Consider the following 12500-nt stretch of genomic DNA (forward strand, 5'->3'; position numbering starts at 1 on the left):
CTCCACCAGCCCATCAGTCTGAGGGTGGTAGGGAGTGGTCCGTATTCCCCTTATCCCCAGTAAACTATACACTTGTCTGAGTGTTTTGGATAGGAATGCAGTGCCCTGGTCTGTGATGATCTCCTCTGGAATGCCTACCCTAGAGATCAACTGAAGCAAGACACGGGCAATCGCCCCAGCTGTGATCTTGCGCAAGGGGAAAGCTTCGGGGTATCGGGTAGCATAATCACACACGACCAGGATGAATCTGTGACCTGACTGCGTTCTCTCCAAGGGCCCTACTATGTCCATCGCTATTCGGCTGAATGGAATTCCAATAATGGGAAGTGATTGCAGAGGGGAAGGCTTAACCTTATGGCTGCTGGTTAGCTGACAGGTGGGACAAGATTTACAGTACTTTTGTACCTCACTGTATAGCCCTGGCCAATAGAACCGCCCAGCTATTCTCTCCAGGGTTTTAACATTACCCAGGTGTCCTGCCCATGGGATATCATGGCCTAAGGCCAGCACTTTTTCTCTGAGACCTTTTGGGACTACCAGCTGCTCAACCCCGCCCCCTTCAGGTTGGTGGTACAATAGGCACTCCCGGATAAAATAGTGTTCCCCAGATAAAGCTGTGGCTAGACCTGTCTTCTTGCCCTCTACCTCCGTCACTTTACTGAAAGGCTCAGTTAAAGACTCATCGTCTTTCTGCAGATCAGCAAAGTTACTGGGAAGCTCTGTCCAGTCTTTTCCTGTAACCTCTGGAACTGGCCCCTGCTCTCCCATCTTCTGCACTGTTCCCTGCAGTTTTTCTCGTCGCCTCTGTCTGCGACTCTTATGCATCTTGGCACACTCAGGGGGGCTAATGTCAGCATGGCTATATGGCATGTCTAGTAGAGTGGTACTATCAGGGGTCTTCTCTGCCTCAGCCTGTGCTTGGGACCGTGTTACCACCATGCTAACTGGCTTGGAGGAATGTACCAGCTCCGGCAGTATCAGCACATCCTGCCCCAACACTACAGGATGGCTTAACCCCTTCACCACACCAGCCGTTAGACAATAGGCCTGTCCTCTGACCTCAAGATAAATCTCTGCCACAGGATACACATGCTCATCTCCATTGACACAGCAAACCCTTAGTTGCCCATTCCCCAGCTCATCTGACCTCTCTATCAGATGAGGCTGAACTAAGGTCTGTGTGCTGCCTGTGTCTAGGAGTGCCACTGTAGCTCGGCCATTCACCCTAACGGGGGTAGTTTGGACTCTGCCAACATACTGTCCAGCTTCCTTACCAGGCCTAGGTACACTGCACATGCTTGCTCCCTTGGCTTTTCGGATGGGGCAGTCCCTAATCATGTGCCCTGCCTGATTACAGAAGTGACATATGACACTGGCTCTATTCAGGGGGGTTGTATGTGCTGGGGCCTGTCTAGGCTGTGAAGTGGAGGGAGCGGGGTAGGTTTGCCTAGGATGTGTGGTAGAGGGGGAAATGTAGGTCTGTGTGTCAGGTGTCCTACCCTGCCCAAAACCTTTAGGACCAACTCCTCCACTGAATCCCCCAGACTTACCTCCGGCTGCAGGCCGGCTGAAGCTCTGGAACCAGAAGGTCTTTGGTCCTCGACGAGCACCCTGGAATGCCTCCACGAGCTCTGCAGCTTTCTGGCCTGTAGTCGGGTTGTGCTCCTTCACCCAAACACGCACCTCCGGAACCAGGGAACGCAGGTACTGCTCCAGGATGAAGATTTCTCCTATCTCCTCCACAGTCTTCCCTGCTGGTTTAATCCACTTTCGGTAGAGGTCCTTCAGGCGGTTGTATAACTCCCTAGGGGTCTCTCCTGGTCGGACTTCAGGGTCTCGGAACCGTTGCCTGTAGATCTCCTCGTTGATCTCATACTTTGCTAGTATGGCCTCCTTAACATTACCATAGTCCATGGCCTCTACCATGTCCATAGCCACATAAGCAGCCCGAGCCCGCCCTGTAAGATAAGGCACCAGGTACACGGCCCAGTCAGCTCTCGGCCACCTGTAGGCCATGGCCAGTCTCTCAAAGGTGGTGAGATATTGTTCAATGTCATCTCCTTCCTCTAGCCTAGGCACTGCTGCCCTGGTCCAAGCTGCTGGAGTCGGTGCAGCCGGGTCGGGTGCTGGATACTGTGGGGCTGCTGGAGGTGCCGCTGGAATCTGTGGATCTGCTGGTGGGAACCAAGCATTGTCTGGCACCGGCTGCCTATGTCCATCATCGTCGCCCCTCCGTTCAGCCTCCAGCTCGTCTCTAAAGCTGTTCAGCTGGACTTGGACACTCCGCCACCTCTGCTCCTGCTTGAAGGCCTCGCGCTCCTGGGTCTGTAGGGACTTTGTGATGAGCTTATACAAAGAACCTAGGTCAAACGCCTCTGGAGTCCCTTCTGCTCCCTTCCCAGCTCCTGGCTCTCCTCCTTCGGTTCCGTCCTCACCCTCATCACCGGATGGCTTCTCTTGCAGGCCCTCCTGGGCCAGCCGTCTGAATGACATTGCCTGCCTCGTCAGGTATCGTCTCTGGACTCCCTTCTTCTTCAACTTCCCGGAGGGCGCCACTATCCCACCGCTGCCACCAATTGTGAGAGAGAGGCTTTGCAACCCCCAACTCACATTTAAGGGATGGGCGTGTCCAGAAAACTCCAGTGGTTGAAGGGTTGGCAGACAACAAATAGCTCTCGAGATTTAAGTGATAAAGGTGCAGGTTTATTTACAGTGCGCAGGTGCAATATATGAAATAACAAACAAACAAAAATACTTTGAAAAAGAAAACAAAACCGGCCATCATAGGCATTACCAACTCACTGAACATACAGCCTCACAGCAAGCTGACGCAGTACTCTGCCATTCCAAAACAACTCTCCCTTCCACTCTCTCTTTCTCCCTTAAATAGGCCTACCAATCAAAAGTGAATTGGTAGAGCTCACTGTCCAACAGGGTGTAATATATGAGGAATAACTATGGACCTTTTCCATACACATACATAACATATAACACAACACATAATTTTACCATACAAAGTACATAAATGGCCACACGTATACTTTACATACAGACAGGGACTTTACATGTAATAATCAAAACAAATAATAACGAACTAATTAAACACACACCAATTCACCACCCCCGCACCAAACAACCCACTTTCCACTGTCCCGGGACAGTGAATAAGGAACTGGCTCCAATGCGGTTCGTGTTTCCCCAGGGGACCAGTATTCGGACGCACCCAGCAGAACGTTGGCAAACAAGATGCGTGAGTGTTGTGTATGTTTCAAAAGTGAGTTTATTGCTACTACGGAATGAACAATGGAGCTGAATCAGTGGGTACCTCACTGTTCGCTATGTATGTTGATAAATAAATGTAGTAGACTGAACTGACGTGCATTGTGGTTGTTTTAAATGTAATGTTTGTAGCGGTCGCTAGCACGGTAGGCTTTGAAACGCCGCGGGTCGGTGTATGTGATGCACGTCGGGAACTGTATGCGTTTATCAGTGTAAATGCTATGTGGGAGCTGCGTGTAGGGAATTAAGGCTCACTAACGGTGAGACCCGTGAAAGCGAGACCTTCGCTTTTCACAGATAGTGACCCTGTGCATGTGTGTGTGTTTTGGATTGTGTGTATGTTGTGTGTGTGTGTGTGTGGGGGGGGGGGGGGGGGTTCTGTCTTCCAGGCGGAAGGTGGGCTAGGTGGTCATGCTAACAAACATAACTGCTAACGCGCAGTGACACTAAGCCGTCATCCCTTAAAGCCCTCCCTCCTTGAGTCTGCCCCTGGTCCCCTCTGGCTACCAGCGGGATCCCCTGCACTCACACTGGGCCTCTGAGAGGCTGTTAGCAGCTTAGCGCTCTAGCTAGCGCCCCTCACTCTTCAAACTGTCATAGGTTCCCTCTCCCCCAGAGACTCAGGCATTGCAGTTTAACACCTATACCTGATAGCAGGCAGGCTAACTTTACACAACCAGCACAGTCTCTATACTGAGATCCCTGCCATAGGACAGGAGAGGATGGCATGGACTTGGTAAATCCTTGATTCATCATCAAAATAAATGATGGTGGTCTTTTTATGCTGTGTTCAACAGGAGCTGGCTGTACAATGATCTTGAATGTTCTGAATTACTTGTCTGTGTTTTTCGAAGAGCAGTAGTCAGGTCAGGACGGAATATAAATTGGCTATTTTATTTGGTTTGGGATTGCGAAGGCTCTCGGATCATTCTAGAAGCTTTAACTGACAAATGCATCCAATTTAAAATTTCCGGGCACTAATCTGACTGACGCCCCATGGTCTTGCTATCTATAGCTTCCTGTGCAGTAACCCCCCCCCCCCCCCACCATTCTTTCTTCCCCTCCACTGCGCCTTCTGTCTTACAGGTCTTCCACCCTCCTACTCCTTTTTCCCTTTCTTTTCTTGTTGTTTCTTTTCTCTCTCTCTCTCTCTCTCTCTCTCTCTCTCTCTCTCTCTCTCTCTCTGTCTTTTTCTGGCTGGTGCACCTCTCAGCAGCTGGTTGGCCATTTGGTGAACACTTGTCCTCTGAATATGATCTCATCCCTGTAGTTCGGCGTGGACAGGTTTGTCCTCTCTCCAGCTGGCAAGACCTCACACGTGCGCGGACACACACACACACACACACACACACACACACACACACACACACACACACACACACACACACACACACACACACACACACACACCCTTCAGGGTTACTCATTAGCACACATGAATTACACAGTCTCCCATCCTCATTGTCACTGTTTTCTGCGGTCACTCTCGCATGCATTTCACTGTAAGCATATTCTGGGGTGTTTATTGCAGTGAGAATTGATTTACACACATGCTAAGGGCTTTGAATTGACCTGACGATATGAAAGGGGAACACTATATCTCTGCTGATTCCTCCCACTCACACACATGCACACGTGTATGCACACAAACATGTTTTATTGTCTTATTTACTTAACACTTATCCTTGACCAAAATGACACACATCCACACACACCCATACACACACTCACTCACACACACACACACATACACACACACACACACACACACACACACACATTTATCCTTGACCATGTCGACACACATGCACACACACTTGTCCTTGTTAATTAGCGTTTGCTGGACTAATGTCAGCCAATCCATAAGGGCCCAGGGTCTAAACTCAGGGCACTAAAAATAGCCCACAGAGTGTCCACATGTTCGGTGAGTGATCAAATATCTCTCTCCATCCCTCTCTTCCCTCTCTTCCTCTGCTCCTCCCTCTCTTCCTCCTGAACTGTAAATCTCTGCAGACGGGCCATCATCTCTCTCTCTGTCTTTCTCTCCTCCTCTCTCTCCATATTTCTCTCTCTCTTTCTTCATCTCTCTCTCTCTCTCTTTCTCTCTCTCTCTCCATCTTTCTTCATCTCTCTCTTTCCCTCCATCTCTCTCTCCCTCTCTCCCTCAGCCTGCGTGCAGATTTGTGCATCCCATGTGTGAGCCATGCCTCCTCATGCTCCTGGTTAAGTGTTGGCGCGCGGCTGCTGCAGGCTGCAGCTGTGGTGGGTTTGTGTGACTGTAGAGTCTGCGCGCAGCTCAGCAGTGGCGCGGGTCAGAGGGTGATTAGCTTCAAAGGTGTGACCGGCATGATTTTCCCTGTGACCGCACATCCTCTTCCTACACACACACACACAGACACACACACACACACACACACTCACACACAAACACACACACACACACACACACGTCATACCTGTGTGTGTGCCCTTGTCCACCTGTGGTTGTTGTGTTGTCCAAGTGTGTAATGTGTGCGTGTACGAAAGAGAGAGAGAGGAACGCAGTTGTCACTAGAACCTGCTTCAAGTCTTTACGGTCTGCTGTCAGCCGTACAGATAATTCACAGCAAAGGGTCATGGGAATTATATCTAGATCGAGCCTAAAGGGCCATTCACACCAGGAACGGTAACTATAACGATAACTATAACCATAATGATAAAAGCGTCCACACGGACCAACGATAAAGAAAGTATCTTTTCGTGTTAATGAATGTGATGGCTAATATTTGATGGATTGTGATTGGCTGCCATCTTTTTATTGTTCCTAAAATCGCTCTGAAAGTGATCCCCAACGTTATTCTTCATGTCGTTATCGTTATAGTTTATGTGTGGACGTCGTCATTCATATTAGCTAGAACGATACTTTTTGCAGTTATCATTAGTGTATCGTTCTTTGTGTGAACAGCCCTTAACGACATGTTCACTCAATAGAAGGACACGTTAAGCCTGCACAGTGGTGTGTGTGTGTGTGTGTGTGTGTGTGTGTGTGTGTGTGTGGGTGTGTGTGTGTGTGTGTGTGTGTGTGTGTGTGTGCTGAGGGCGTTGAGATGGCATGAGGCCCATGACTAAGCATTATTCAGTGGCACAGATAGAGAGTGTGGGGGTGAATATCATGACTAATACGCCACTGCAGTGTGTGTTCCCATGTCTCTGTGCCTGCCACCTGTATTCCCACATATTCGCCCTGTGACTTTGTGAAGTGTGTGTGTGTGTGCGCTTGCATGCGTAGTCAAAGGTGTAAAGAGACCCACAGGGGCGCGAGGGTAGAAAAAAGGGTGTGAATTAATGAATTATCCCTTTGACAGGAGCTTTGGCCTCTGGGAGCTTGGACTCCCTCTCACTAAATAATGAGGCTGTTTGTTCAGTATTGAGGATGCAGGGCGTGTGTGTGTGTGTGTGTGTGTGTGTGTGTGTGTGTGTGTGTGTGTGTGTGTGTGTGTGTGTGTGTGTCTGTGTGTGTGTGCGTGTGTGTGTGTCATGCTTGAGAAAGGTCAGGACAGGACGCCCAGAGGAGATGATGATGATGATGGTGCCTGTATATGGCTCGGACAGGAAAGGCAATTACCGCCACAGGCAGCCGGGCAGTACAGTGCTTATTCCCCCGAGGGCTTAAGGCCCAGGGATCCCCACACATCCATAGAGCCGATGGGCCTGTTACAGAGATGGAGACGTTGTGTGTACCACTGACACCCAAGGGACCTTGGAGTGGCCACTCCCATGCGCTCATCGAGACATCGAGTGCTCATGACACTCAATATGGAGTGTGTGTGTGTGTGTGTGTTTGTGTGTGTGTGGCCATGGGCCCTTAAGTATGTTTTTGTGTCTGCTTGTGGGGGAGAATCGGGATGTGAGCATATGGGTGTAAACTTGTGTATGCTTTTTGTGTGTGTGCTTGTGTGCATGTGTACTGTATGCATGCCTGTGTGCTTACATATATGTGTGTGTGTGTGTGTGTGTGTGTGTGTGTGTGTGTGTTAGTGATGAGGAGCGTCAGCGTCAAAGGGACCACAGTGAGCGGGGACACGACAGGCATCGTGAGCGGTCCAGTCGGGAGACGGAGGAGAGACACCGAGAGAGGAGACATCGGGACAAGGACGAGGGGCGACACAAGTCCTCACGCAGGTAACCACACACACACACACACACACACACACACACACACACACACTACTGCTGGTCACATACACAACTTACTGTACACACAACTTACACACGGTAAAACACACAGTAACAGTGTATGTACAAAACACACAGACCACACTCCCATCTGCACACACAGAGTGAAACACACACAGTAACCCACACAGCAACAGACAAGCGTTTGCAAAACAGACCCGACACAGCCCACACACGCATTCTGCTGATATGGAACCACACACACAAACACACTACAGCCACGCCCTTCCTGCATTCTGTGTGCTGTTATTCCTCCACACCTGTGCTCACCTTCCTCACTCACCCCCCCCTCTCTTCCTCTCTCTCTCTCCCTCTCTCTCTCTCTCCTCTCCCCTTCTCCCTCTCTCCCTTTCTCTCCCCCTCCTCTCCATCCTCCCTCTCTTTCTCTCTCCTTCTCTGTCTCTCTCCTCCTCTCCCCTCCTCCCTCTTCCTCCCTTTCTCTCAACCTCCTCCCCCCCCTCCCCCCCTCTCTCTCTCTACCTCCAACCCCCCCCTCCCCCGCCCCTCTCTCTCCCCCTCCTCTCTCTCTCTCCCCCTCCTGTCTCTCTCTCTCTCTGCTGGTCCTGCAGCAGCAGCAGCAGGAGGAAGAGGCACAGCAGTGAGGAGGGTCAGGTCCACAGGCGGTCCCGGCACAAACGGCAAAAACGCAGCAGCCGCGAGAGCCGAGAGACCAACGAGACCAATGAGGAACCGCCCCGCACCAACCAGGAGAGCCAATCAGAGGCAGCCGAGTGACATTCCAGTCAGCACTTCGACCAATGAGAGAGTCCGGGAGTCACTCGCCTACCTTTGGCTCAGCCAATCAAAGCACACGCTCAGTACGAGCCATATTCTTTTTCTGTTACATTGCCAGCTCCAAATGAAAGTATAATAAGTTGAAGTGTGCGTTATAATTTATAGGAGATGAAAAGAGGGAGACGAAAAACTTGAAGATCATTTTTAATTTATTTATTTAATTCTATTACTTGAGCCCTGCTCTGATGTGCCAAAACTGTTCAGGGGTATTTGTAAGTTATTAATACCTTTGTTTTACCCTTAGGAAGGATGTAGATTTTGTTTAATTACAAAGATAATTATTTATAAATGTTTTGATTCAAGCAGCTGTGTGAATGTGTCCTTTGTTTTTGGACTACACCCATTACAAACACACACACACCCACACACATACAAAAACATCTCGGGCACAGTCCGCCTTGTAGAACGAGTTTATTGATCATTTACCAAAGGTACCATCAGTTACAATATACTACACAGGCCGAGGCGCGAGACACAGATAGGTCCACAGGCAAACAAGAGCCACACATGGAGATGCAGACACTGACCAACAGACCCACTGGCCCCTGCTTCTCTCCGACACAGCTCCCCTCCAAAGGTAGGAAAATCAGTAAGGCCTCCACAATCTCACCTCTGTAGAGTTAGTAATAATACCATTCTTTTTTTAACGATATTATGAACACATTTTTTTCTTTATTTTTTGTCTATATATAATTTTTTTTTTTTTAAACGCTACATCGCCAGTGGTTTGAGAATATCTTTTTTTGTTTGTTTGTTTTAAGCAACAGTGTCTGAGAACATACCAACACAGACAGAACTACTTGGCAAAATAATGTGTCCTTGATCTTGAAAGCAAGACAAAGGAGAAATGAAACAACCACTGTTATTAACAGCATGAAACAAAGCTTGTATCCAAAGGCCATAGAAACAGAAAAGAAGCAGCGAAACAAACTAAACAAATGAAAAATAAACAACAATACAAGTGCTTAGATTTGTACTCATATTTTTTTTTCCCCGACATCAACATTTACAGTAACGAAACATGACTCAAACGCGTTTTTTTTTCTAACGTCAAACTAATCAAGTTGGCAACTTGTGTGCCCCCTCCTCCCCCAAATCCTCTCTCTCTTTCTCTCTCTCTCTTTCTCTGCCAGCACTCCAAATGATGCTTTACACACTCGTCCCTCTCGCCACTCTCCTCTCTTCCTCTCCTGCCCTATGCTGTGTGGGTGAAGGGCACGCTCCGATGCACTGAGCACAGTGTTCAAGGGGGAGATCAGAAAGCTGTGCACCTAAAGTGTGACTAGATCTACCTGCAAGCCCTGCCCCCAACTACCCCTCCCCGTATCAGCCCTGCCCCCAACTACCCCTCCCCGTATCAGCCCTGCCCCAACTACCCCTCCCCGTATCAGCAGGATTGGTTTTGCAAGCCCCTCCCCGAGAGGCAGAGCAGCAGCATCTGTGTGCTGTCATTGGATCCACTCTCCGGGGTTGATTACCATGCTGCAAGCACCCCAATCCCACCCCCCACCCCCCCTCAAAATGTCTAAGATGATGGTCACTTCCCCTTAATTGTGGGGGGGTCCGTGCACTTGACCTTTCCTTAGAAGGTTGAGATCTGGAGTAAGTGGCTCGGACCGCTGAAGTCATATCCAAGGTCGAAGAGCAAGTTCTTCCTCCGGATGCGATCCGCATTGTACGATGCCTTTGTTTTTCCTGAAGAAATGTCCATGGCCTAAACTCGACCTCTCGTCAGTAGTGTCCGTAGTTAAGTCCTGTGTCCTCTTTACACGGGTACCTGTATTTTGTCAAGTCCCACCTTCCTGAGCAAGGTCCATGTCACATGTCCTGCACCCCCCCTTTTTTTTTGGGGGGGGGGGGGGGGGGGTGGTCAGGGCTAATCAGGAGCCCCGTCCTGTGAGGCAGGGTCCATTTTACAAGCTCGGAGAAGTTTATATCCAGAGGCCCTCTGCCAATGGCTCCAGCAGGCAGGGTCAGTGTACGACTACGCTCCACACCCCTCTCTCCTCAGCAGGTTTGAAAGTGTTAAGTTCATGCCCCTTGTCCTGTGGTGGGCGCTCGTCCTATAGCAGGCTCCCGGGCCAGGACACGATGGTGAGGGTGATCCGACCGCGGAGCTCTTTCAGCAGCCGGACCAGGGCGGTGTGGCTCATTCCCCAGGTGCTCTTCCCATTCACCTCCAACAAGATGTCCCCACACCTGCAACACCACAAGCACTGCTCATCACTTCCAACTCTTGGATATTAGCCAGCTAGATACTATTTTTATTATCTGATTATTTGTTATTCTGTGAAGTGTACTGGGACCATGTTGCATGGTGATTCTGTGCAGGAAAAACTGATAGATTGGTTGGTTGGTTGATTCATTCGTCACAAACACTGTCAGATACCCCTTTAGTCACTGATAGAATGTACTCCAGTAGCTCAAATTGGAGGAGCACGTTGCCAACGACACCACCATAGGTTCATTCAGTGGGTTAGGACGATTCTAATAGCCCAGCACTGACGGGGGCCCCAGAGAGCCCCACCCCCCCCCCCCTCCAATAAGACTATATTATTGGGGAGGGCAGAATTATTCATATGCCATAGGGCCCAAATTATCTAGCAGCGCCCCTGGGTTCAATACCCAGCTAACACATAGATGTGACGGTGTATAGCCTATCTTTGGATACAAGTATCTAAACCAATACATGTAAATAGAACAAAAAATTTATCTAAGTGTCATTCATTTTGAGTAATAAATACCGTATTCTCCCGTCGTTATACGCGGGCGTCCCCTCCACTATGGAGCGTATGAAGAAGGACTGGTTGCAGTTGACCTCCTCCTGGCCGCCCACGATGCTGAAGCCCAGACTGCCGGCCGTGCTCCGGCGCAAGATGATGTCCTTACAGCAGTACAGGTGCCTGGCGGGAACAAAAAAACAGGATGCTTTGTCACATCACGGGAGCTGTGTGTGTGTGTGTGTGTGATAAATGCTACTGGTTTGAGAGAAAAAAGTCCCCAGCTAGTTCACATTCTACAGTTGAGCATAAACTGTCCTGTTGGCCCTGGGGGCATGCGGGGGTGGTTGCTAAGACCTACGTGTTGGCTCATCCCTTATTGTTTTAGCAGCTTAAGGCGACAAGCCGTCACATAATTGGTTTGCATCCACTTATCTGGTGGAGCAATTTGTTGACGAGGGGGACTTTTACTGTTTACTGTGCGTCTGGAGCTGAGTAGATGTGCCTGGAGCAAGATGTCAGAAGTAGCCATTTACATTCGACGAGGCTCAGCCTTTTCTGGCCTCCAGTGCGATGGAGATGGAGGAGGTGGAGGATTAATCCCTCCACCCAGCGACGCCCCTGAAAAATCACACCTCAGGACAGAGGGACAGGCGGGAGGGGGAGGGGGAGGGGGGCGGGATGGGAAGTGGTCCCGGGATTAAATCCATTTAATGTTGTTGGCACAGTCTCAGTCGGCTAAGCCTCTTAGGCGAGAGTGCATGAAGACAAGCAGGGGCGCAAGAGACAGAGAGAGACAGAGAGAGGAGAGAAAGGAGGGAGGAAAAAGACAAGGAAGATTGCAGAGGTGAACAGAGAGAGAGAGAGAGAGAGACATAGGGGGCGATAGTCTCTCAATAGGGGACATCTCTCTGAGGAGAAGACACTGCCTCCGCCGAGAGAAAGTTCCGGAAAAAAAAGTTTTGGGGGCTGATTATTATTCAGTGCAGCCTGGCCTCCCAGCTGGCCCTGTCACAGTCAAGTTTGGAGAGGACAGCAGGAGAGCGAGGGGTCAGGCGCGAGGGGACAAAAAGGCATTTCAGAAGAAAGGCTAGAGAGTCGAGGGAGGGGTCAATAGGTACGACGTCGGGAGAGAGATAAGGAGCTGTCTATGTGTGTTGGATCAGATCTACGGTTGCCACTTGCTCTTTGAATGTCCTTGTTGTAGTTGTGTAAAAAATACTTGTTTATGTCTGTCCTCAACTCAAACTCAAATTGACATTATAGAAATATATACATAATATTTTCTCTTTGAGTCTAAAAGCCGTGCTACATTTGGCACGCAATTGAAACGCTCCATTCGCAGAGTGTCAAACTAGTTTTAGAAGACCGGTCTAATATTTTTGAATGTATGCAGGGCTTTCACGTCTGGTGTAGCCAGTCCCATTATAGTGGAAGCTAAATTGTATAGGCTTCAGTAGCGTGTCCATTGTAGTCCGGCTGGAAGATCGA

The 12500-nt window shown here is 49.5% G+C and overlaps 1 protein-coding gene and 1 long non-coding RNA gene across 4 annotated transcripts in view; one reads left to right on the forward strand and one right to left on the reverse strand.

Annotated features, from left to right (window-relative positions):
• Positions 1-7300: 7300 nt before the first annotated feature.
• On the forward strand, positions 7301-8591 carry LOC143116854 (uncharacterized). The gene is made up of 2 exons (XR_012985932.1): positions 7301-7440; positions 8064-8591. It is a non-coding gene; the product is annotated as an uncharacterized LOC143116854 (long non-coding RNA).
• Positions 8592-8685: 94 nt separating this feature from the next.
• lnx1 (ligand of numb-protein X 1) overlaps positions 8686-12500 on the reverse strand; it is a 54234-nt gene continuing 50419 nt past the window's right edge. For all 3 annotated transcript variants that reach the window (XM_076278193.1, XM_076278191.1, XM_076278192.1), the window contains exons 10-11: positions 11034-11192; positions 8686-10488 (exon numbers count right to left, since the gene is read on the reverse strand). In XM_076278193.1, coding sequence (XP_076134308.1) covers positions 10353-10488; positions 11034-11192 — 295 coding nt within the window. In that variant the 3' untranslated portion in view covers positions 8686-10352. The remainder of the gene's footprint in view (positions 10489-11033; positions 11193-12500) is intronic.

This window comes from Alosa pseudoharengus, unplaced genomic scaffold (assembly GCF_046254945.1).
Source record: "Alosa pseudoharengus isolate Yale_2024_CS ecotype anadromous, Long Island Sound unplaced genomic scaffold, YU_APseudo_1.1 YU_APseudo_1.1_scf_11, whole genome shotgun sequence".
NCBI lineage: Eukaryota > Metazoa > Chordata > Actinopteri > Clupeiformes > Clupeidae > Alosa > Alosa pseudoharengus.